General features: G+C 52.4%; 1 protein-coding gene across 1 annotated transcript in view; it reads right to left on the minus strand.

Annotated features, from left to right (window-relative positions):
* The window catches only part of DNHD1 (dynein heavy chain domain 1), a 110,239-nt gene extending 87,075 nt beyond the window's left edge, over positions 1 to 23,164 (minus strand). The window contains exons 1-6 of the mRNA XM_044283985.1: positions 22,944 to 23,164; positions 22,305 to 22,415; positions 15,009 to 15,165; positions 9,662 to 9,871; positions 9,445 to 9,588; positions 4,237 to 4,303 (exon numbers count right to left, since the gene is read on the minus strand). Of these exons, the coding sequence (XP_044139920.1) occupies positions 4,237 to 4,303; positions 9,445 to 9,588; positions 9,662 to 9,871; positions 15,009 to 15,165; positions 22,305 to 22,415; positions 22,944 to 23,164 (910 nt within the window). The remainder of the gene's footprint in view (positions 1 to 4,236; positions 4,304 to 9,444; positions 9,589 to 9,661; positions 9,872 to 15,008; positions 15,166 to 22,304; positions 22,416 to 22,943) is intronic.
* Between the last annotated feature and the right edge of the window lie 2,928 nt (positions 23,165 to 26,092).

Raw genomic sequence — 26,092 nt, forward strand, 5'->3', positions numbered from 1 at the left:
TATACATCCTGGCAGGAGGGGGCACCGCAGTCTCCTCTAGACCCCCCAGTCTATACATCCTGGCAGGAGGGGGCACCGCAGTCTCCTATAGACCCCCCAGTCTATACATCCTGGCAGGAGGGGGCACCGCAGTCTCCTCTAGACCCCCCAGTCTATACATCCTGGCAGGAGGGGGCACCGCAGTCTCCTATAGACCCCCCAGTCTATACATCCTGGCAGGAGGGGGCACCGCAGTCTCCTATAGACCCCCCAGTCTATACATCCTGGCAGGAGGAGGCACCGCAGTCTCCTCTAGACCCCCCAGTCTATACATCCTGGCAGGAGGGGGCACCGCAGTCTCCTCTAGACCCCCCAGTCTATACATCCTGGCAGGAGGGGGCACCGCAGTCTCCTCTAGACCCCCAGTCTATACATCCTGGCAGGAGGGGGCACCGCAGTCTCCTATAGACCCCCAGTCTATACATCCTGGCAGGAGGGGGCACCGCAGTCTCCTCTAGACCCCCCAGTCTATACATCCTGGCAGGAGGGGGCACCGCAGTCTCCTCTAGACCCCCCAGTCTATACATCCTGGCAGGAGGGGGCACCGCAGTCTCCTCTAGACCCCCCAGTCTATACATCCTGACAGGAGGGGGCACCGCAGTCTCCTATAGACCCCCCAGTCTATACATCCTGGCAGGAGGGGGCACCGCAGTCCTCCTCTAGACCCCCCCAGTCTATACATCCTGGCAGGAGGGGGCACCGCAGTCTCCTCTAGACCCCCCAGTCTATACATCCTGGCAGGAGGGGGCACCGCAGTCTCCTCTAGACCCCCCAGTCTATACATCCTGGCAGGAGGGGGCACCGCAGTCTCCTCTAGACCCCCCAGTCTATACATCCTGACAGGAGGGGGCACCGCAGTCTCCTCTAGACCCCCAGTCTATACATCCTGACAGGAGGGGGCACCGCAGTCTCCTCTAGACCCCCAGTCTATACATCCTGGCAGGAGGGGGCACCGCAGTCTCCTCTAGACCCCCCCAGTCTATACATCCTGACAGGAGGGGGCACCGCAGTCTCCTATAGACCCCCCAGTCTATACATCCTGGCAGGAGGGGGCACCGCAGTCTCCTCTAGACCCCCCAGTCTATACATCCTGGCAGGAGGGGGCACCGCAGTCTCCTCTAGACCCCCCAGTCTATACATCCTGGCAGGAGGGGGCACCGCAGTCTCCTCTAGACCCCCCAGTCTATACATCCTGGCAGGAGGGGGCACCGCAGTCTCCTCTAGACCCCCAGTCTATATATCCTGGCAGGAGGGGGCACCGCAGTCTCCTCTAGACCCCCCAGTCTATACATCCTGGCAGGAGGGGGCACCGCAGTCTCCTCTAGACCCCTCAGTCTATACATCCTGGCAGGAGGGGGCACCGCAGTCTCCTCTAGACCCCCCAGTCTATACATCCTGGCAGGAGGGGGCACCGCAGTCTCCTATAGACCCCCCAGTCTATACATCCTGGCAGGAGGGGGCACCGCAGTCTCCTCTAGACCCCCCAGTCTATACATCCTGGCAGGAGGGGGCACCGCAGTCTCCTCTAGACCCCCCAGTCTATACATCCTGGCAGGAGGGGGCACCGCAGTCTCCTATAGACCCCCCAGTCTATACATCCTGACAGGAGGGGGCACCGCAGTCTCCTCTAGACCCCCAGTCTATACATCCTGACAGGAGGGGGCACCGCAGTCTCCTATAGACCCCCCAGTCTATACATCCTGGCAGGAGGGGGCACCGCAGTCTCCTCTAGACCCCCAGTCAATACATCCTGGCAGGAGGGGGCACCGCAGTCTCCTCTAGACCCCCCAGTCTATACATCCTGACAGGAGGGGGCACCGCAGTCTCCTATAGACCCCCCAGTCTATACATCCTGGCAGGAGGGGGCACCGCAGTCTCCTCTAGACCCCCCAGTCTATACATCATGACAGGAGGGGGCACCGCAGTCTCCTCTAGACCCCCCAGTCTATAAATCCTGGCAGGAGGAGGCACCGCAGTCTCCTATAGACCCCCCAGTCTATACATCCTGACAGGAGAGGGCACCGCAGTCTCCTCTAGACCCCCCAGTCTATACATCCTGGCAGGAGGGGGCACCGCAGTCTCCTCTAGACCCCCCAGTCTATACATCCTGGCAGGAGGGGGCACCGCAGTCTCCTCTAGACCCCCCAGTCTATACATCCTGGCAGGAGGGAGCACCGCAGTCTCCTCTAGACCCCCCAGTCTATACAACCTGACAGGAGGGGGCACCGCAGTCTCCTCTAGACCCCCCAGTCTAGACATCCTGGCAGGAGGGGGCACCGCAGTCTCCTCTAGACCCCCAGTCTATACATCCTGACAGGAGGGGGCACCGCAGTCTCCTCTAGACCCCCCAGTCTATACATCCTGACAGGAGGGGGCACCGCAGTCTCCTCTAGACCCCCCAGTCTATACATCCTGGCAGGAGGGGGCACCGCAGTCTCCTCTAGACCCCCAGTCTATACATCCTGACAGGAGGGGGCACCGCAGTCTCCTCTAGACCCCCAGTCTATACATCCTGGCAGGAGGGGGCACCGCAGTCTCCTCTAGACCCCCCAGTCTATACATCCTGACAGGAGGGGGCACCGCAGTCTCCTATAGACCCCCCAGTCTATACATCCTGGCAGGAGGGGGCACCGCAGTCTCCTCTAGACCCCCAGTCTATACATCCTGGCAGGAGGGGGCACCGCAGTCTCCTCTAGACCCCCCAGTCTACACATCCTGGCAGGAGGGGGCACCGCAGTCTCCTCTAGACCCCCCAGTCTACACATCCTGGCAGGAGGGGGCACCGCAGTCTCCTCTAGACCCCCCAGTCTATACATCCTGGCAGGAGGGGGCACCGCAGTCTCCTCTAGACCCCCCCAGTCTATACATCCTGGCAGGAGGGGGCACCGCAGTCTCCTCTAGACCCCCCAGTCTATACATCCTGGCAGGAGGGGGCACCGCAGTCTCCTCTAGACCCCCCAGTCTATACATCCTGGCAGGAGTGGGCACCGCAGTCTCCTCTAGACCCCCCAGTCTATACATCCTGACAGGAGGAGGCACCGCAGTCTCCTCTAGACCCCTCAGTCTATACATCCTGGCAGGAGGGGGCACCGCAGTCTCCTATAGACCCCCCAGTCTATACATCCTGACAGGAGGGGGCACCGCAGTCTCCTCTAGACCCCCAGTCTATACATCCTGACAGGAGGGGGCACCGCAGTCTCCTCTAGACCCCCCAGTCTATACATCCTGGCAGGAGGGGGCACCGCAGTCTCCTCTAGACCCCCAGTCTATACATCCTAGCAGGAGGGGGCACCGCAGTCTCCTCTAGACCCCCCCAGTCTATACATCCTGGCAGGAGGGGGCACCGCAGTCTCCTCTAGACCCCCCAGTCTATACATCATGACAGGAGGGGGCACCGCAGTCTCCTCTAGACCCCCAGTCTATACATCCTGGCAGGAGGGGGCACCGCAGTCTCCTCTAGACCCCCCAGTCTATACATCCTGGCAGGAGGGGGCACCGCAGTCTCCTCTAGACCCCCCAGTCTATACATCCTGGCAGGAGGAGGCACCTCAGTCTCCTCTAGACCCCCCAGTCTATACATCCTGGCAGGAGGGGGCACCGCAGTCTCCTCTAGACCCCACAGTCTATACATCCTGACAGGAGGGGGCACCGCAGTCTCCTCTAGACCCCCCAGTCTATACAACCTGACAGGAGGGGGCACCGCAGTCTCCTCTAGACCCCCAGTCTATACATCCTGACAGGAGGGGGCACCGCAGTCTCCTCTAGACCCCCAGTCTATACATCCTGGCAGGAGGGGGCACCGCAGTCTCCTCTAGACCCCCCAGTCTATACATCCTGGCAGGAGGGGGCACCGCAGTCTCCTCTAGACCCCCCAGTCTATACATCCTGACAGGAGGGGGCACCGCAGTCTCCTATAGACCCCCCAGTCTATACATCCTGGCAGGAGGGGGCACCGCAGTCTCCTCTAGACCCCCCAGTCTGTAAACCCTTCCAGTTCATGCCCAGTTACTCTCAGAAGATATGATGCACTATGTGTGATGTACGAGGACGTATCAGTATCTGCTCCTCAGTCCTCGGACACAATGGAGATGGGACCTGGCACCGACCCTTGTGACATCGAGAGGATTAACCCAACATGGGGGGGGGATACTCTACCAGGACTGTGGACCCTTAAACCCGCCTGATACATGTTATTACCGTGCTCTGAGCGAGGAAGTATCATGGATGACACCTGAGGCGGCTCCTGGTCACCGGCGTCCATCACCTGTGGGGGGGAGACAATATCCCTGGTCATTTGGTGGTTCTCGCAGCCCTCGCACCATTACACGTTCCAGGTGCCCATGGAAAGTTTTCACTTTGTTTTTGGATGTATCGGGGAGGGGACTTTTAGATTTTACGCAGCAAAGAACATAAGAGAACAGATCTGACAATGTGCGTTCTGCAGCGTTATCGAGGACGGTGCCTGGAGAGTGCCAGTGCGGGGATGGGACCGGGACAGCCGCTAAATGCCCCAAAAATACATCAATCAGTACAAAAAAAAAAAAAGGTGGCGAGGCCGGTCAGGGAGCGAGGGAAGACATCCCGCCAGGGAACCCCACAGCTTCACCATTGGGTGGATGCCCTCCGGAACCATACTGCATGGCCATCGATAGGGCACTCACACAGCTGAATACTGCAGCGGGGGCTGGGGCGGTATATTGTGCTGCACTGTGGTATCTGGTTCTGCTGGGGCGGTATATTGTGCTGCACTGTGGTATCTGGTTCTGCTGGGGCGGTATATTGTGCTGCACTGTGGTATCTGGTTCCGCTGGGGCGGTATATTGTGCTGCACTGTGGTATCTGGTTCTGCTGGGGCGGTATATTGTGCTGCACTGTGGTATCTGGTTCTGCTGGGGCGGTATATTGTGCTGCACTGTGGTATCTGGTTCCGCTGGGGCGGTATATTGTGCTGCACTGTGGTATCTGGTTCTGCTGGGGCGGTATATTGTGCTGCACTGTGGTATCTGGTTCTGCTGGGGCAGTATATTGTGCTGCACTGTGGTATCTGGTTCCGCTGGGGCGGTATATTGTGCTGCACTGTGGTATCTGGATCCGCTGGGGCGGTATATTGTGCTGCACTGTGGTATCTGGTTCCGCTGGGGCGGTATATTGTGCTGCACTGTGGTATCTGGTTCCGCTGGGGCGGTATATTGTGCTGCACTGTGGTATCTGGTTCTGCTGGGGCGGTATATTGTGCTGCACTGTGGTATCTGGTTCTGCTGGGGCGGTATATTGTGCTGCACTGTGGTATCTGGTTCCGCTGGGGCGGTATATTGTGCTGCACTGTGGTATCTGGTTCCGCTGGGGCGGTATATTGTGCTGCACTGTGGTATCTGGTTCTGCTGGGGCGGTATATTGTGCTGCACTGTGGTATCTGGTTCCGCTGGGGCGGTATATTGTGCTGCACTGTGGTATCTGGTTCTGCTGGGGCGGTATATTGTGCTGCACTGTGGTATCTGGTTCCGCTGGGGCGGTATATTGTGCTGCACTGTGGTATCTGGTTCCGCTGGGGCAGTATATTGTGCTGCACTGTGGTATCTGGTTCCGCTGGGGCGGTATATTGTGCTGCACTGTGGTATCTGGTTCCGCTGGGGCGGTATATTGTGCTGCACTGTGGTATCTGGTTCCGCTGGGGCGGTATATTGTGCTGCACTGTGGTATCTGGTTCTGCCGGGGCAGTATATTGTGCTGCACTGTGGTATCTGGTTCTGCTGGGGCGGTATATTGTGCTGCACTGTGGTGTCTGGTTCTGCTGGGGCAGTATATTGTGCTGCACTGTGGTATCTGGTTCTGCTGGGGCGGTATATTGTGCTGCACTGTGGTATCTGGTTATGCTGGGGCGGTATATTGTGCTGCACTGTGGTATCTGGTTCCGCTGGGGCGGTATATTGTGCTGCACTGTGGTATCTGGTTCTGCTGGGGCGGTATATTGTGCTGCACTGTGGTATCTGGTTCCGCTGGGGCGGTATATTGTGCTGCACTGTGGTATCTGGTTCTGCTGGCGTTGCTGCACTGTGGTATCTGGTTCTGCTGGGGCGGTATATTGTGCTGCACTGTGGTATCTGGTTCCGCTGGGGCGGTATATTGTGCTGCACTGTGGTATCTGGTTCCGCTGGGGCGGTATATTGTGCTGCACTGTGGTATCTGGTTCTGCTGGGGCGGTATATTGTGCTGCACTGTGGTATCTGGTTCCGCTGGGGCGGTATATTGTGCTGCACTGTGGTATCTGGTTCTGCTGGGGCGGTATATTGTGCTGCACTGTGGTATCTGGTTCCGCTGGGGCAGTATATTGTGCTGCACTGTGGTATCTGGTTCCGCTGGGGCGGTATATTGTGCTGCACTGTGGTATCTGGTTCCGCTGGGGCGGTATATTGTGCTGCACTGTGGTATCTGGTTCCGCTGGGGCGGTATATTGTGCTGCACTGTGGTATCTGGTTCTGCCGGGGCAGGTATATTGTGCTGCACTGTGGTATCTGGTTCTGCTGGGGCGGTATATTGTGCTGCACTGTGGTATCTGGTTCTGCTGGGGCAGTATATTGTGCTGCACTGTGGTATCTGGTTCTGCTGGGGCGGTATATTGTGCTGCACTGTGGTATCTGGTTCTGCCTGGGGCGGTATATGTGCTGCACTGTGGTATCTGGTTCGCTGGGGCGGTATATTGTGCTGCACTGTGGTATCTGGTTCTGCTGGGCGGTATATTGTGCTGCACTGTGGTATCTTGGTTCTGCTGGGGCGTATATTGTGCTGCACTGTGGTATCTGGTTCTGCTGGGGCGGTATATTGTGCTGCACTGTGGTATCTGGTTCCGCTGGGGCGGTACTACTTGTGCTGCACTGTGGTATCTGGTTCGCTGGGGCGGTATATTGTGCGGCACTGTGGTATCTGGTTCTGCGGGGCCGTATATTGTGCTGCACTGTGGTATCTGGTTCTGCTGGGGCAGGTATATTTGCTCACTGTGGTATCTGGTTCTGCTGGGGCAAGTATATTGTGCTGCACTGTGGTATCTGGTTCTGCTGGGGCGGTATATTGTGCTTTGCACTTGTGGTATCTGGTTCTGATTGGGGCGGTATAGTGGGCTGCAATGTGGTATCTGGTTCTGCTGGGCGGTATTTGTGCTGCACTGTGGTATCTGGTTCTGCTGGGGCAGTATATTGTGCTGCACTGTGGTATCTGGTTCCTGCTGGGGCGGTATATTGTGCTGCACTGTGGTATCTGGTTCCTGCTGGGGCAGTATATTGTGCTGCACTGTGGTATCTGGTTCCGCTGGGGCAGTATATTGTGCTGCACTGTGGTATCTGGTTCCGCTGGGGCGGTATATTGTGCTGCACTGTGGTATCTGGTTCCGCTGGGGCGGTATATTGTGCTGCACTGTGGTATCTGGTTCTGCTGGGGCGGTATATTGTGCTGCACTGTGGTATCTGGTTCCGCTGGGGCGGTATATTGTGCTGCACTGTGGTATCTGGTTCTGCTGGGGCGGTATATTGTGCTGCACTGTGGTATCTGGTTCTGCTGGGGCGGTATATTGTGCTGCACTGTGGTATCTGGTTCCGCTGGGGCGGTATATTGTGCTGCACTGTGGTATCTGGTTCCGCTGGGGCGGTATATTGTGCTGCACTGTGGTATCTGGTTCTGCTGGGGCGGTATATTGTGCTGCACTGTGGTATCTGGTTCTGCTGGGGCGGTATATTGTGCTGCACTGTGGTATCTGGTTCTGCTGGGGCGGTATATTGTGCTGCTACTGTGGTATCTGGTTCTGCTGGGGCGGTATATTGTGCTGCACTGTGGTATCTGGTTCTGCTGGGGCGGTTATATGTGCTGCACTGTGGTTATCTGGCTCTGCTGGGCAGTATATTGTGCTGCACTGTGGTATCTGGTTCTGCTGGGGCGGTATATTGTGCTGCACTGTGGTATCTGGTTCTGCTGGGGCAGTATATTGTGCTGCACTGTGGTATCTGGTTCTGCTGGGGCAGTATATTGTGCTGCACTGTGGTATCTGGTTCTGCTGGGGCAGTATATTGTGCTGCACTGTGGTATCTGGTTCTGCTGGGCAGTATATTGTGCTGCACTGTGGTATCTGGTTCTGCTGGGGCAGTAATTGTGCTGCACTGTGGTATCTGGTTCTGCTGGGGCAGTATATTGTGCTGCACTGTGGTATCTGGTTCTGCTGGGGCGTATATTGTGCTGCACTGTGGTATCTGTTCTGCTGGGGCAGGTATATGTGCTGCACTGTGGTATCTGGTTCTGCTGGGGCAGTATATTGTGCTGCACTGTGGTATCTGGTTCTGCTGGGGCAGTATATTGTGCTGCACTGTGGTATCTGGTTCTGCTGGGGCAGTATATTGTGCTGCACTGTGGTATCTGGTTCTGCTGGGGCGGTATATTGTGCTGCACTGTGGTATCTGGTTCTGCTGGGGCAGTATATTGTGCTGCACTGTGGTATCTGGTTCTGCTGGGGCGGTATATTGTGCTGCACTGTGGTATCTGGTTCTGCTGGGGCGGTATATTGTACTGCACTGTGGTATCTGGTTCTGCTGGGGCGGTATATTGTGCTGCACTGTGGTATCTGGTTCTGCTGGGGCAGTATATTGTGCTGCACTGTGGTATCTGGTTCTGCTGGGGCCGTATATTGTACTGCACTGTGGTATCTGGTACCGCTGGGGCGGTATATTGTGCTGCACTGTGGTATCTGGTTCCGCTGGGGCGGTATATTGTGCTGCACTGTGGTATCTGGTTCTGCTGGGGCGGTATATTGTGCTGCACTGTGGTATCTGGTTCTGCTGGGGCGGTATATTGTGCTGCACTGTGGTATCTGGTTCCGCTGGGGCGGTATATTGTGCTGCACTGTGGTATCTGGTTCCGCTGGGGCGGTATATTGTGCTGCACTGTGGTATCTGGTTCCGCTGGGGCGGTATATTGTGCTGACATTTTTGTGAGGTCTGCACCATTCCTGAGTCCAGACTTCGGACTTGTGACGTCTCCTGGACGGAGCCATTAAATCCCCGTTTTCTGACTCTTTTGTTGGGCCGCTCCTCGGTGGATAACCCTACCCCTCAGACGTCGTGTCCTTTACCGGGTGGCCGGCCATGGACTGGGCCAGAACATGTGGAGGTCCCAGGAGTTGTGTCCCTGTCCATGGCACCTCCCATGTCCTGTCCATAGCCCAGGCTGGAGACCAGGCAATGGATGTGACGTTGGCAGGATTTCAGAAGAGGACGTGACCAGGTTCCCAAGCAGCCAATCTACACAACATGGGGACAGGAGGAGATCAGCAGTTATGGTGGGTTTGAGGGGCCCATGGGGTCCGGGAGAGCCACCTTAACAGTGAAGAAACCATGGGGGGCCCACAGGACATAGCCAGGGGTCTACCTGCAGCACATCATCCAGCACGCAGTTCAGCATCTGCTCCACGCTCTGCTGTATCTGACCGGCCGATGGACAGAGACGCAGGTCTCCATCTTCTCCAAACTCCAGGCGGACAAGCAGGAAAGGCCTTCCAGTTGTGGACATCATCTGTGCAGGGAGCAGGAAGGTGAGGCATGTACAAGGAGGACTATGACTAAGGGACTATGTAAGAGCATCCCACCTGCATGATGCCCGACACAAAGCCGCTGACATCCCGCTGCAGGATGGACATCAGGTTCTCGCAGATGATGTATCCTACAAGAGACGAGAGACTCCCCAGTCTGTGCAGCCATGACTCAACGTGTGCCAGTCGCCCCCTGGTGGCCTTGTCCAGGCAGTGCACGGCGTCCTCCTGGCTTGTCTGCACCATCATGTAGGTGTCCTGTCTGACCTTCAGGAAGAAGAGAACATGGATCAGGACATGGTCATCACGTCTTTATCTTCTTCATGATCGCACACGGATGGAGCTCTGTAACCTTACCACACCGGGAGGCGGCTGCGGCATAGTCTACAGGATGACAAGGCGAGCGCCCAGTGGACGCCCCTCCACCACTGTGTACCTCTTACAGCAGATCTTAGGACATTCTCACGAAGACCAAAAACAGATGTCCTATCCTTGTGCCCTGGGTGTTCTGAACTCAATGATGTGAACGTGGAACAGGTCTGTCTATACAGCCGTCCACCATGCTGCACCTTTCCACATCTTTCTAGATCTCCATTTATAATCCTGTGAAGAACAATCCATTACCTTATGTAAGTTGACCTGCAATGTGACTGATGGTAAGACATAGGGGCCCAGACGCCCTGTACTTCTTCTCACCCCCCCCCCCATGCTGCCCTCTGTATGTGCTCCAGACCTACTCCTATCATCCTCCCTTATCCGGTGCGGCACTTCCTACTCTCTGCTGATCATCTGGCCTCCAGGACTTCCGTCCGGCACCTTCTTACATCTCCTCATCCTTCTAGATCTACAGTCTAGAATACAGCAGGGGTCCGGGTAACAGGAGCAGCCGGTCCCCTGCAGCTGATCGGGGGGGAGCAGCTCCGGCATCCGCCCGATCAGAGGCTGTAATAGTATGGAGCGGCAAGTCACGTCCCGCTGCGCCTTACTATTATAGCGCTGGTCGGGAAGGGGTTAAAGGAGACCATGTTTTGGAGGGAAAAACCACCAAAAAGCAAACAGCCTGACCTTTTAACCCCTTAAGGACCCGCACTGTACATATACGGTGCTGGTGGACGTGACTTGAGGACCTGGGGCACAGACCCAGCAGTCACTGACAGCCGGGCCCCTGCTGCATACGCCGGCATCGGTGAAAACACTGATGCCAGCATGTTCACCCCTTGTATGCCGCGGTCAAAGCAGCCCGTGGCATGCAGAGGGTACGGGTGCCCTCCGCTTCCCCATAGGGTCCCCACCCTGCAGTGACAGGGACCTGATGGCAGCCCGATACCTTCCATAAGCATCTGGGCCTGCCTTCTGCAGAAGCCTGTGAGATCTAGCCCCTTTAGGGTCCATTTAAACGTCCGTAGTGTGTTTTGCGGATTTGCAAAACACGGACACCGGCAATGTGCGTTCCGCATTTTTCAGACCGCACATCGCCGGGCACTAATAGATTATGCCTATTCTTGTCCGCTATAGGACATGTTCTATTTTTTTAGGGAATGGAAATGCGGACCCGGAAGTGCGGGTCCGCAGAGTGGGACAAAAAAAATATATAAAAATTATATATAGTGTTTTTTTTTTTAAATAAAAAAAATAGTTTCAAGTAAAAAAAATTCCCAAAATACTGTAAAACACATAAAATTGTAAAAAAAATAAAAAATAAATACATACTGGGTATTGCCACGTCCGTAACGACCGACTCTACAAAAATATCACATGATCCACCACCTCACCTGAACGCCGTAGAAAAAAAAATAAGAAAAACTATGCTAAAACAATCATTATTTGTCACCTTACACCACAAAAAGTGCAACAGCAAGCGATCAAAAGACAGTGGCAAAACAGAAAAAAAAACTGACAAAAAAACTATGGCTTTCAGAATATGGAGACACTGAAAAAAATCTTTTTTTTTCAAAAATGCTTTATTATGTAAAACTGAAACAAACCACCAAAAAGTCATATTTGGTATCGCCGCGTCCGTGACAACCTGCTCTATAAAAATACCTCATGATCTAACCTGTCAGATGAATGTTGTAAATAACAAAAAATAAAAACTGCCAAAACCCCAAAAGCTATTTTTTGGTACCTTGCCTCACAAAAAGTGTAATATAGAGCAACCCAAAAAATCATATGTGCCCTAAAATAGTACCAACAATACTGCCACCTTATCCAGTATCCAAAATTGGGTAATTTTGGGAGGAGTTCCTACTGTAGGGGGGCATCAGGGGGGCTTCAAATGTGACATGGCAACTTATAATTATCCCAGTGAAATCTGCCTTCCAAAAACCGTATGGCGTTCCTTCCCTTCTGCGCCCTGCCGTGTGCCCGTACAGCAGTTTACGATCACATGTGGGGGGTTTCTGTAAACTACAGAATCAGGGTAATAAATATAGAGTTTTGTTTGGCTGTTAACCCTTGCTTTGTTACTGGATTTTTTTTAATTAAAAATGGGAAATCTGTCAAAAAAGTGAAATTCTGAAATTTCATCTCCATTTTCCATTAATTCTTCTGGAACGCCTAAAGGGTTAACAAAGTTTGTAAAATCAGTTTTGAATAAATTGAGGGGTGTAGTTTCTAAAATTGGGCCTTTTTTTTGAGTTTCTACTCTAGTAGTGCATCACGGGGGCTTTAAATGTGACATGGCAGCTTAAAATTATCCCAGTGAAATCTGCCTTCCAAAAACCGTATGGCGTTCCTTCCCTCCTGCGCCGTGTGCCCGTACAGCAGTTTACGACCACATATGGGGTGTTTCTGTAAACTACAGAATCAGGGCCATAAATATAGAGTTTTGTTTGGCTGTTAACCCTTGCTTTGTTAGTGGAGGGGGGGGGAAGGAAAATCTGTCAAAAAAGTTAAATTCTGAAATTTCATCTATATTTTCCTTTCATTCTTGTGCAACACCTAAAGGGTTAACAAAGTTTGTAAAAATCAGTTTTGAATACCTTGAGGGGTGTAGTTTCCAAAATGTCCAATTTATGGGTGGTTTCTATTATGTAAGCCTCACAAAGTGACTTCAGACCTGAACGGGTCCTTAAAAATTGGGTTTTGGAAATTCTAAGATTTGCTTCTAAACTTCTAAGCCTCTAATGTCCCCAAAAAAGAAAATGTAATTTACAGAATGATCCAAACATGAAGTAGACATATGGGGAATGTAAAGTAAAAACTGTTTTAGGAGGTATCACCGTCTGTTTTAAAAGCAGAGAAATAGAAATTTTGAAAAGTGTGAATTTTTCAAAAATTTTGGCAAATTTGGTATTTTTTTTATAAATAAAAAAATATTTTGACTAAAATTTACCAGTGTCATTAAGTACAATATGTGATGAGAAAACAATCTCAGAATGGCCTCAATAAGTAAAAGCGTTTTAAAGTTATTACCACATAAAGTGACACTGGTCAGATTTGCATAAAATGGCCTGGCCCTTAAGATGAAAAATGGCAGGGTCCTGAAGGTGTTAATATCTGGTTTTAGTTCTGTTATGTCTGGAAACTTGTTTTTGTCTGGAAAATCTGCTGTGTCATTACCATTGAGTATCACTGAAGATCTAATGCGCGTCTATAACAGACAGGAGCTGAAACATTGTATCTGTTTGTGCTTAGTTTCTCCACTCCACCCCTCCCACTAGAAGGTTCTAGTCTAGCAAAAACTGAATATAAGGAGAGAAGTCAGAGCCCCTAGTGTGCTGCAGTTAGGCACCAGTGCTTGGAGGGGAAGACTCTGCTGGACTACTGAGGGACCAGAAGAGACTGGAGGAGCCAGCCCTATGCCTCGTCTCAGGGAGGAGACTGGAGGAGCCAGCCCTATGCCTCGTCTCAGGGAGGAGACTGGAGGAGCCAGCCCTATGCCTCGTCTCAGGGAGGAGACTGGAGGAGCCAGCCCTATGCCTCGTCTCAGGGAGGAGACTGGAGGAGCCAGCCCTATGCCTCGTCTCAGGGAGGAGACTGGAGGAGCCAGCCCTATGCCTCGTCTCAGGGAGGAGACTGGAGGAGCCAGCCCTATGCCTCGTCTCAGGGAGGAGACTGGAGGAGCCAGCCCTATGCCTCGTCTCAGGGAGGAGACTGGAGGAGCCAGCCCTATGCCTCGTCTCAGGGAGGAGACTGGAGGAGCCAGCCCTATGCCTCGTCTCAGGGAGGAGACTGGAGGAGCCAGCCCTATGCCTCGTCTCAGGGAGGAGACTGGAGGAGCCAGCCCTATGCCTCGTCTCAGGGAGGAGACTGGAGAAACCAGCCCTATTCCTAGTCTCAGGGAGGAGACTGGAGAAGCCAACCCTATGCCTCGTCTCAGGGAGGAGACTGGAGAAGCCAGCCCTATGCCTTGCCTGTATTGTTTTGCACCTGAATTCCTCCAAATAAGAAGCACCCTGGTTACTGCAGACCCAGACTCTCTGGACTTATTTCCCATTGGGGTGCACGATTCATTACCATCCCTTCCGGAGAGCAGCAACACGTGGTGACAGCTTGACGGTGTCCAGGGGACCCAGCGTAGCGTTGAGGCCACCCCAAACCTGGCCACTGCTACAGGACGTTCCCCTGATCCTCCTAATATCTTACCAGTCAGTCCCAGGACGTTCCCCTGATCCTCCTCGTATCTTACCCGTCAGTCCCAGGACGTTCCCCTGATCCTCCTCGTATCTTACCCGTCAGTCCCAGGACGTTCCCCTGATCCTCCTCGTATCTTACCCGTCAGTCCCAGGACGTTCCCCTGATCCTCCTCGTATCTTACCCGTCAGTCCCAGGACGTTCCCCTGATCCTCCTCGTATCTTACCCGTCAGTCCCAGGACGTTCCCCTGATCCTCCTCGTATCTTACCCGTCAGTCCCAGGACGTTCCCCTGATCCTCCTCGTATCTTACCCGTCAGTCCCAGGACGTTCCCCTGATCCTCCTCGTATCTTACCCGTCAGTCCCAGGACGTTCCCCTGATCCTCCTCGTATCTTACCCGTCAGTCCCAGGACGTTCCCCTGATCCTCCTAATATCTTACCCGTCAGTCCCAGGACGTTCCCCTGATCCTCCTCGTACCTTACCCGTCAGTCCCAGGACGTTCCCCTGATCCTCCTCGTATCTTACCCGTCAGTCCCAGGACGTTCCCCTGATCCTCCTCGTATCTTACCCGTCAGTCCCAGGACGTTCCCCTGATCCTCCTAATATCTTACCAGTCAGTCCCAGGACGTTCCCCTGATCCTCCTAATATCTTACCAGTCAGTCCCAGGACGTTCCCCTGATCCTCCTAATATCTTACCAGTCAGTCCCAGGATGTTCCCCTGATCCTTCTGGTATCTTACCCGTCAATCACAGGACGTTCCCCTGATCCTCCTCGTATCTTACCCGTCAGTCACAGGACGTTCCTCTGATCCTCCTCATATCTTACCATGTCCAGAATCTGGGAGGCGAGGCTCAGGAGGCTGCACAGGTGACTTTTGGCGGTAGACCTTCTAAGGATTTGCTCTGCGTCTAATTGATCTATAGTAATTGGATTACAGACGTGTGCAGGAAGCCAGGACAGCTGCGCCAATTCCTGGAGAAACCTGGATAAGTGCAAGACAGTGAGGCCATTATATGCGACACTACATGGGATATACGTGACGTCTTGTATGTAATAAACCCTCCCACTTCATGTAACATCTGACTATACTGCCGAGGAGCTACATGATGTCTAATCCTCCTGTCACATCTGTTCTGCTGGCTGTTATAGCTAAAGGCCTCTCTACACGGGTAAATTATGGGGAGGGAGCGCTCCTAGGAACTGCCCCGTGTCAGAAAATCAGCTCGTGACCAGGGATAGATGCGCCCTGAGCAATAGGAGTTGTCAGAGTGAGCAGGTATTCCAAGCTCCCAAATCCAGGAGGAGGGAACGCCTCAGCTTGGTGCCACAACTCCCAACATCTGACTACTACCCCCAGTCTCAGAGATATCAAGAAACTCATCCCCCATAGTCTGTATGTAGTGAGCTCCCCCTAGTGGTGTATCTTGCACCACTGACCCCAACAAGCCCGTCTCCAGCCAAACTGACAGCCATGCTTTTCTCAATGCTTCCTGTAGAGGCAATCTGTTTAGGCTTTTTCCTTGCATCTGTCTGTGCTAATCAGAGTGAATGCTCCAGCCAGCTCTCCACTCCTGGGATCATTCAGTCGCATATATTAGAGGTATGTGGTCATTTCTAGCGTGGGCCATTTGTGCGCACATCTAAGTGCCACATTCAAAGAGGACCTTTCGTGGGTCCAGACGTTCTAAACTAGTCCTAAACCTGACACAGCTCTATATCTCACCGCCCCTACTACCCTCTCCACAGCCACTTCTGCTCAACTCCTCTCACACACTCAGATCTGCTCATCTAAACATGGCCGGCCACCTCTATCCTACACTCACCTGCTAACCCTCCATCTACTTCTCCTTGTTGCTGGAGACATCTTCTAATCCAGGCCCCCCTCACCTTGCACCCATTCACCTGCCCCCTGCCCCCCCCCCCCCTCTCTATCTGGAGCAATACGGAACTCACGTTCCATTTGTAACAAACTCTCCTACATCCACGACCTCTTTATCTCCACCCCCGCCCAGACCAACATTGTGGTGGTGTCGGCCTCTTCTCATCAGGGAACTGCTCCTTCAACCCATCTCCAGCCTTTCACAACCTCCCCTCTTTCGAAGTCCACTCCGTCCACATCTTCTCTCCCTGCAACCTTCAAATAGCAGGGCCTGGTGGATGGTAGATGATGGCTTCTACCTTTCTCGACCATTTCAATGCCTGGCTTCTTCTCTTCCTCTCTGCAAACATCCCCTCGATCATCATGGGGGATTTCAACATCCCTATTGACACGAAAAACTCAAACGCCTCTAAACTCCCCTCTCTTACCGCATCCTTTGGCCTCACACCGTGGTCCTCCGCAGCCACCAGCAGAAACGGGGACACACTAGACCTTGTCGTCACCCACCTCTGCTCTCCCCCCCAGCACATCAGCCTCCCCCCCTAGCACATCAGCCTCCCCCCCCCCAGTACATCAGCCTCTCCCCCCCAGCACATCAGCCTCTCCCCCCAACAACCAAACCTTCAAGAGTAACCTGAAAACCCACCTTTTTAGGAAAGCCCACCATCTGCAATGACCATGCTGCCACCACACAGCCACAAGAGCAGCCAAATGGTTCTTATCTGCCGACACATTCTATGTTTCTATACCCTAACCTACTGTGTTCTCCCCTTCCCTTGTACACACCGGATTCTCAAAAAGTTGGGACACTATACAAATTGTGAATAAATACTGAATGCAATGATGTGGAGGCGCCAACTTCTAATATTTTATTCAGAATAGAACATAAATCACGGAACAAAAGTTTAAACTGAGAAAATTGACCATTTTAAGGGAAAAATATGTTGAATCAGAATTTCATGGTGTTAACAAATCCCCAAAAAGTTGGGACAAGGCCATTTTCCCCGCTGTCTGGCATCTCCCCTTCTTCTTACAACACTCAGCAGACGTCTGGGGACCGAGGAGACCAGTTTCTCCAGTTTAGAAAGAGGAATGCTCTCCCATTCTTGTCTAATACAGGCCTCTAACTGTTCCATCGTCTTGGGCCTTCTTTGTTGCACCTTCCTCTTTATGATGCGCCAAATGTTCTCTATAGGTGACAGATCTGGACTGCAGACCGGCCATTTCAGTCCCCGGATCCTTCTCCTACGCAGCCATGATGTTGTGATTGATGCAGAATGTGGTCTGGCATTATCTTGTTGATAAATGCAGGGTCTTCCCTGAAAGAGATGACGTCTGGATGGAGCAGATGTTCTTCTAGAACCTGAAGATATGTTTCTGCATTGATGGTGCCTTTCCAGACATGCAAGCTGCCCATGCCACACGCACTCATGCCACCCCATACCATCAGAGATGCAGGCTTCTGAACTGAGCGTTGATAACAACTTGGGTTGTCCTTGTCCTCTTTGGTCCGGATGACATGGCGTCCCAGATTTCCAAAAAGAACTTTGAATCGTGACTCGTCTGACCACAGAACAGTCTTCCATTTTGCCACACTCCATTGTAAATGATCCCTGGCCCAGTGAAAACGCCTGAGCTTGTGGATCTTGCTTAGAAATGGCTTCTTCTCTGCACTGTAGAGTTTCAGCTGGCAGCGGCGGATGGCGCGGTGGATTGTGGTCACTGACAATGGTTTCTGGAAGGATTCCTGAGCCCATTCTGTGATTTCCTTTACAGTAGCATTCCTGTTTGTGGTGCAGTGTCGTGTAAGGGCCCGGAGATCACGGGCATCCAGTATGGTTTTACCGCCTTGACCCTTACGCACAGAGATTGTTCCAGATTCTCGGAATCTTTGGATGATGTTATGCACAGTTGATGATGATAGATGCAAAGTCTTTGCAATGTTTCGCTGGGTAACACCTTTCTGATATTGCTCCACTATCTTTCTGCGCAACATTGTGGGAATTGGTGATCCTCTCCCCATCGTGGCTTCTGAGAGACACTGCCACTCTGAGAAGCTCTTTTTATACCCAATCATGTTGCCAATTGGCCTAATTAGTGGTAATTGCTCTTCCAGCTCTTCGTTATGCGCAAATTTACTTTTTCCAGCCTCTTATTGCTACTCGTCCTAACTTTTTGGGATTTGTTGACACCGTGAAAATTTGAATCAACGTATTTTTCCTTTAAAATGATACATTTACTCGGATTAAACGTTTGATCCGTCATCTACGTTCTATTACAGATAACATACTGACATTTGCCATCTCCACATCATTGCATTCAGTTTGTATTCACAATTTGTTTAGTGTCCCAACTTTTTGGGAATCCGGTTTGTAGATTGCAAGCTCTTGAGGGCAGGGTCTACCTCCCTTTCTTGTTTGCAGTGTAACCCCAGCTGGATGTACATGGAATTTATGTCACTTTAAAAAAAAAAAAAAATAGTGGCTGTATTAGGCCTCTTTCACACTTGCGTTGTCCGGATCCGACTTGTACTCAACTTGCCGGAATTACACGCCGGATCCGGAAAAACGCAAGTGTATGGAAAGCATTTGAAGACGGATCCGTCTGCGTTCAGTGTTACTATGGCAGCCAGGACGCTATTAAAGTCCTGGTTGCCATAGTAGGAGCGGGGAGCGGGGGAGCGGTATACTTACAGTCCGTGCGGCTCCCAGGGCGCTCCAGAGTGACGTCAGAGCGTCCCATGCGCATGGATGACGTGCCATGCGATCACGTGATCCATGCGCGTGGGGCGCCCTGATGTCACTCTGGAGTGCCCCGGGAGCCACACGGACGGTAAGTATACTGCTCCCCGCTCCCCGCTACACTTTACCATGGCTGCCAGGACTTTAGCGTCCCGGCAGCCATGGTAACCATTCAGAAAAAGCTAAACGTCGGATCCGGCAATGCGCCGAAACGACGTTTAGCTTAAGGCCGGATCAAGATCAATGCCTTTCAATGGGCATTCATTCCGGATCCGGCCCTGCAGCAAGTCTTCAGGATTTTTGGCCGGAGCAAAAAGGGCAGCATGCTGCGGTATTTTCTCCGGCCAAAAAACGTTCCGGTCCGGAACTGAAGACGTCCTGATGCATCCTGAACGGATTTCTCTCCATTCAGAATGCATTAGGATAAAACTGATCAGGATTCTTCTGGCATAGAGCCCCGACGACGGAACTCCATGCCGGAAGACAAGAACACAGGTGTGAAAGAGCCCTAATCTGTATGTAGTGAGCTCCCTCTAGTGGTGGCAGTATAATCTGTATGTAGTGAGCTCCCCCTAGTGGTGGCTGTATAATCTGTATATAGTCAGCTCCCTCTAGTGGTGGCTGTATAATCTGTATGTAGTGAGCTCCCCCTAGTGGTGGCTGTATAATCTGTATGTAGTGAGCTCCCCCTAGTGGTGGCTGTATAATCTGTATATAGTCAGCTCCCTCTAGTGGTGGCTGTATAATCTGTATGTAGTGAGCTCCCCCTAGTGGTGGCTGTATAATCTGTATGTAGTGAGCTCCCTCTAGTGGTGGCTGTATAATCTGTATATAGTCAGCTCCCTCTAGTGGTGGCTGTATAATCTGTATGTAGTGAGCTCCCCCTAGTGGTGGCTGTATAATCTGGATGCAGTGAGCTCCCTCTAGTGGTGGCTGTATAATCTGTATGTAGTGAGCTCCCCCTAGTGGTGGCTGTATAATCTGTATGTAGTGAGCTCCCCCTAGTGGTGGCTGTATAATCTGTATGTAGTGAGCTCCCTCTAGTGGTGGCTGTATAATCTGTATATAGTCAGCTCCCTCTAGTGGTGGCTGTATAATCTGTATGTAGTGAGCTCCCTCTAGTGGTGGCTGTATAATCTGTGTGTAGTGAGCTCCCTCTAGTGGTGGCTGTATAATCTGTATGTAGTGAGCTCCCTCTAGTGGTGGCTGTATAATCTGTATGTAGTGAGCTCCCTCTAGTGGTGACTGTATAATCTGTATGTAGTGAGCTCCCTCTAGTGGTGGCTGTATAATCTGTATGTAGTGAGCTCCCTCTAGTGGTGGCTGTATAATCTGTATGTAGTGAGCTCCCCCTAGTGGTGGCAGTATAATCTGTATGTAGTGAGCTCCCCCTAGTGGTGGCTGTATAATCTGTATATAGTCAGCTCCCTCTAGTGGTGGCTGTATAATCTGTATGTAGTGAGCTCCCCCTAGTGGTGGCTGTATAATCTGTATGTAGTGAGCTCCCTCTAGTGGTGGCTGTATAATCTGTATATAGTCAGCTCCCTCTAGTGGTGGCTGTATAATCTGTATGTAGTGAGCTCCCTCTAGTGGTGGCTGTATAATCTGTGTGTAGTGAGCTCCCTCTAGTGGTGGCTGTATAATCTGTATGTAGTGAGCTCCCTCTAGTGGTGGCTGTATAATCTGTATGTAGTGAGCTCCCTCTAGTGGTGACTGTATAATCTGTATGTAGTGAGCTCCCTCTAGTGGTGGCTGTATAATCTGTATGTAGTGAGCTCCCTCTAGTGGTGGCTGTATAATCTGTATGTAGTGAGCTCCCTCTAGTGGTGGCTGTATAATCTGTATGTAGTGAGCTCCCTCTAGTGGTGGCTGTATAATCTGTATGTAGTGAGCTCCCTCTAGTGGTGACTGTATATTCTGTATGTAGTGAGCTCCCTCTAGTGGTGGCTGTATAATCTGTATGTAGTGAGCTCCCTCCAGTGGTGGCTGTATAATCTGTATGTAGTGAGCTCCCTCTAGTGGTGGCTGTATAATCTGTGTGTAGTCAGCTCCCTCTAGTGGTGGCTGTATAATCTGTATGTAGTGAGCTCCCCCTAGTGGTGGCTGTATAATCTGTATGTAGTGAGCTCCCTCTAGTGGTGGCTGTATAATCTGTGTGTAGTCAGCTCCCTCTAGTGGTGGCTGTATAATCTGTATGTGATGAGCTCCCTCTAGTGGTGGCTGTATAATCTGTATGTAGTGAGCTCCCTCTAGTGGTGGCTGTATAATCTGTATGTAGTGAGCTCCCTCTAGTGGTGGCTGTATAATCTGTATGTAGTGAGCTCCCTCTAGTGGTGGCTGTATAATCTGTATGTAGTGAGCTCCCTCTAGTGGTGGCTGTATAATCTGTATGTAGTGAGCTCCCTCTAGTGGTGGCTGTATAATCTGTATGTAGTGAGCTCCCTCTAGTGGTGGCTGTATAATCTGTATGTAGTGAGCTCCCTCTAGTGGTGGCTGTATAATCTGTATGTAGTGAGCGCCCCCTAGTGGTGACTGTATATTCTGTATGTAGTGAGCTCCCTCTAGTGGTGGCTGTATAATCTGTATGTAGTGAGCTCCCTCTAGTGGTGGCTGTATAATCTGTATGTAGTGAGCTCCCTCTAGTGGTGGCTGTATAATCTGTATGTAGTGAGCTCCCTCTAGTGGTGGCTGTATAATCTGTATGTAGTGAGCTCCCTCTAGTGGTGGCTGTATAATCTGTATGTAGTGAGCTCCCTCTAGTGGTGGCTGTATAATCTGTATGTAGTGAGCTCCCTCTAGTGGTGGCTGTATAATCTGTATGTAGTGAGCTCCCTCTAGTGGTGGCTGTATAATCTGTATGTGATGAACTCCCTCTAGTGGTGGCTGTATAATCTGTATGTAGTGAGCTCCCTCTAGTGGTGGCTGTATAATCTGTATGTAGTGAGCTCCCTCTAGTGGTGGCTGTATAATCTGTATGTAGTGAGCTCCCTCTAGTGGTGGCTGTATAATCTGTATGTGATGAGCTCCCTCTAGTGGTGGCTATATAATCTGTATGTATTGAGCTCCCTCTAGTGGTGGCTGTATAATCTGTATGTGATGAGCTCCCTCTAGTGGTGGCTACTACAGAGCCATCCACAGAAGTTCACGGATGCCATACAGCGCTGGTCACTATGGCGTCCCGTATCCGTTTTTTTCCTGGACTGTGCCAGATGGCGCGATGCACTGTTGCACCCCATCCCCTCCAACATATATGTTAGGGAGGGGTGCGGTGAGGTGAACACGGCCTGAGCTGTAATCACTGCGCGGCGCTGTAATGCTGATGACTAGCAGATAAACGGAGGAGACGGCAGAGCTCTGACCTCTGCCGTCTCTTCATAGAGCTGATCGGCGGGGTGTCGGGTGTTAGACCCCCCCCACAATGTGACACTGATGATCAATCGCATACCGGAGCAGAATTGTGAGCACAGCTCTGGATGCAGGATCAGGAGGTGCTGCACGTACCTGTTGATGTGATGCAGGGCGGCGGTGTAATGGGGGACGCTGGTGAGCAGTCTGCGGCTCAACATGGCGCTGCGCCTGAGAAAACACGTCCTCCGCACACATCTCCTCCACCTGAAGACACAAGACAAGGAGTCACCAACATCCAGAGCGACTCCCGACCCCCCTGAAATACTCTGCGCTGCTGCTACGCACACGGAATCCTGCCCTGTCCTCTACACTCCTCTCCTGAAATACTCTGCGCTGCTGTTACACGCATAAAGAATCCAGCCCTGTCCTTTACAATCCTCTCCTGAAATACTCTGTGCTGCGGTTATATGCATACAGAATCCAGCCCTCTGTACAATCCTCTCCTGACATGCTCTGTGCTGCTGTTACACACATACAGAATCCAGCCCGTCCTCCACAATCCTCTCCTGACATGCTCTGTGCTGCTGTTATACACATACAGAATCCAGCCCTGTCCTCCACAATCCTCTCCTGAAATACTCTGCGCTGCTGTTACACACATACAGAATCCAGCCCCGTCCTCCACAATCCTCTCCTGACATACTCTGTGCTGCGGTTATATGCATACAGAATCCAGCCCTCTTGCAATCCTCTCCTGACATGCTCTGTGCTGCTGTTGCCACAGGCTCTCACCATCTGAAGGCTCTCCTGGTCAGGAAGTCTCGGCAGAAGGGGATCCTCCTCAGGCTGCGGCACAGGACGGCCTCCCGGTGCCAGGCCCCCAGCTCCTGCACCTCCGAGCCGCTCCCGGGGTTCACATAGAGAATGCCGAAGGGTGAAAAGAGAAAGTGCTCCGGGTGACGGCGGGAGACGGGGGAGACCCTGAGGTCATAGAAGCTGCGGGGAAGAGACATGATCTGGGGGGGGTGGATCTCTGCTGGAGGCACTCCAACCCCACCGCAGGGAGAGACCCTACTACTGCAGTCACATCCAGAGCTGCAGCCACAGTCTCATCTTACTCTCCAGCCACATCCAGAGCTGCAGTCATGTCTTACTCTCCAGCCACATCCAGAGCTGCAGTCTCATCTTACTCTCCAGCCACATCAGAGCTGCAGTCATGTCTTACTCTCCAGCCACATCCAGAGCTGCAGCCACAGTCTCATCTTACTCTCCAGCCACATCCAGAGCTGCAGCCACAGTCTCATCTTACTCTCCAGCCACATCCAGAGCTGCAGTCAGTCTCATCTTACTCTCCAGCCACATCCAGAGCTGCAGCCACAGTCTCATCTTACTCTCCAGCCACATCCAGAGCTGCAGCCATGTCTTACTCTCCAGCCACATCCAGAGCTGCAGTCATGTCTTACTCTCCAGCCACATCCAGAGCTGCAGTCATGTCTTACTCTCCAGCCACATCAGAGCTGCAGTCACAGTCTCATCTTACTCTCCAGCCACATCCAGAGCTGCAGCCACAGTCTCATCTTACTCTCCAGCCACATCCAGAGCTGCAGCCACAGTCTCATCTTACTCTCCAGCCACATCCAGAGCTGCAGCCACAGTCTCATCTTACTCTCCAGCCACATCCAGAGCTGCAGCCATGTCTTACTCTCCAGCCACATCCAGAGCTGCAGTCATGTCTTACTCTCCAGCCACATCCAGAGCTGCAGTCATGTCTTACTCTCCAGCCACATCCAGAGCTGCAGTCACAGTCTCATCTTACTCTCCAGCCACATCCAGAGCTGCAGCCACAGTCTCATCTTACTCTCCAGCCACATCCAGAGCTGCAGTCATGTCTTACTCTCCAGCCACATCCAGAGCTGCAGTCATGTCTTACTCTCCAGCCACATCCAGAGCTGCAGTCATGTCTTACTCTCCAGCCACATCCAGAGCTGCAGTCATGTCTTACTCTCCAGCCACATCCAGAGCTGCAGTCATGTCTTACTCTCCAGCCACATCCAGAGCTGCAGCCACAGTCTCATCTTACTCTCCAGCCACATCCAGAGCTGCAGCCATGTCTTACTCTCCAGCCACATCCAGAGCTGCAGTCATGTCTTACTCTCCAGCCACATCCAGAGCTGCAGTCATGTCTTACTCTCCAGCCACATCCAGAGCTGCAGTCACAGTCTCATCTTACTCTCCAGCCACATCCAGAGCTGCAGCCACAGTCTCATCTTACTCTCCAGCCACATCCAGAGCTGCAGTCATGTCTTACTCTCCAGCCACATCCAGAGCTGCAGCCACAGTCTCATCTTACTCTCCAGCCACATCAGAGCTGCAGCCACAGTCTCATCTTACTCTCCAGCCACATCCAGAGCTGCAGCCACAGTCTCATCTTACTCTCCAGCCACATCAGAGCTGCAGTCATGTCTTACTCTCCAGCCACATCCAGAGCTGCAGTCACAGTCTCATCTTACTCTCCAGCCACATCCAGAGCTGCAGCCACAGTCTCATCTTACTCTCCAGCCACATCAGAGCTGCAGTCATGTCTTACTCTCCAGCCACATCCAGAGCTGCAGTCACAGTCTCATCTTACTCTCCAGCCACATCAGAACTGCAGTCATGTCTTACTCTCCAGCCACATCCAGAGCTGCAGCCACAGTCTCATCTTACTCTCCAGCCACATCAGAACTGCAGCCACAGTCTCATCTTACTCTCCAGCCACATCCAGAGCTGCAGCCACAGTCTCATCTTACTCTCCAGCCACATCCAGAGCTGCAGCCACAGTCTCATCTTACTCTCCAGCCACATCCAGAACTGCAGTCATGTCTTACTTTCCAGCCACATCCAGAGCTGCAGTCATGTCTTACTCTCCAGCCACATCCAGAGCTGCAGTCATGTCTTACTCTCCAGCCACATCCAGAGCTGCAGTCATGTCTTACTCTCCAGCCACATCCAGAGCTGCAGCCACAGTCTCATCTTACTCACCAGCCACATCCAGAGCTGCAGTCACAGTCTCATCTTACTTTCCAGCCACATCCAGAGCTGCAGTCATGTCTTACTCTCCAGCCACATCCAGAGCTGCAGTCATGTCTTACTCTCCAGCCACATCCAGAACTGCAGTCATGTCTTACTCTCCAGCCACATCCAGAGCTGCAGTCACAGTCTCATCTTAGACTCTCCAGCCACATCCAGAGGCTGCAGTCATGTCTTACTCTCCAGCCACATCCAGAGCTGCAGTCACAGTCTCATTTTACTCTCCAGCCACATTCAGAGCTGCAGTCATGTCTTACTCTCCAGCCACATCCAGAGCTGCAGTCACAGTCTCATCTTATCTCTCCAGCCACATCCAGAGCTGCAGCCACAGTCTCATCTTACTCTCCAGCCACATCCAGAGCTTGCAGCCACAGTCTCATCGTACTCTCCAGCCACATCCAGAGCTGCAGTCATGTCTTACTCTCCAGCCACATCCAGAACTGCAGTCATGTCTTACTCTCCAGCCACATCCAGAACTGCAGTCATGTCTTACTCTCCAGCCACATCCAGAGCTGCAGTCATGTCTTACTCTCCAGCCACATCCAGAGCTGCAGTCACAGTCTCATCTTACTCTCCAGCCACATCCAGAGCTGCATTCATGTCTTACTCTCCACCACATCCAGAGCTGCCAGTCACAGTCTCATTTACTCTCCAGCCACATTCAGAGCTGCAGTCCATGTCTTACTCTCCAGCCACATCCAGAACTGCAGTCATGTCTTACTCTCAGCCACATCCAGAGCTGCAGTCATGTCTTACTCTCCAGCCACATCCAGAGCTGCAGTCATGTCTTACTCTCCAGCCCACATCCAGAACTGCAGTCATGTCTTAACTCTCCAGCCACATCCAGAGCTGCAGTCACAGTCTCATCTTAC

Source organism: Bufo gargarizans, chromosome 3 (genome assembly GCF_014858855.1).
Source record: "Bufo gargarizans isolate SCDJY-AF-19 chromosome 3, ASM1485885v1, whole genome shotgun sequence".
NCBI classification, from domain to species: domain Eukaryota; kingdom Metazoa; phylum Chordata; class Amphibia; order Anura; family Bufonidae; genus Bufo; species Bufo gargarizans.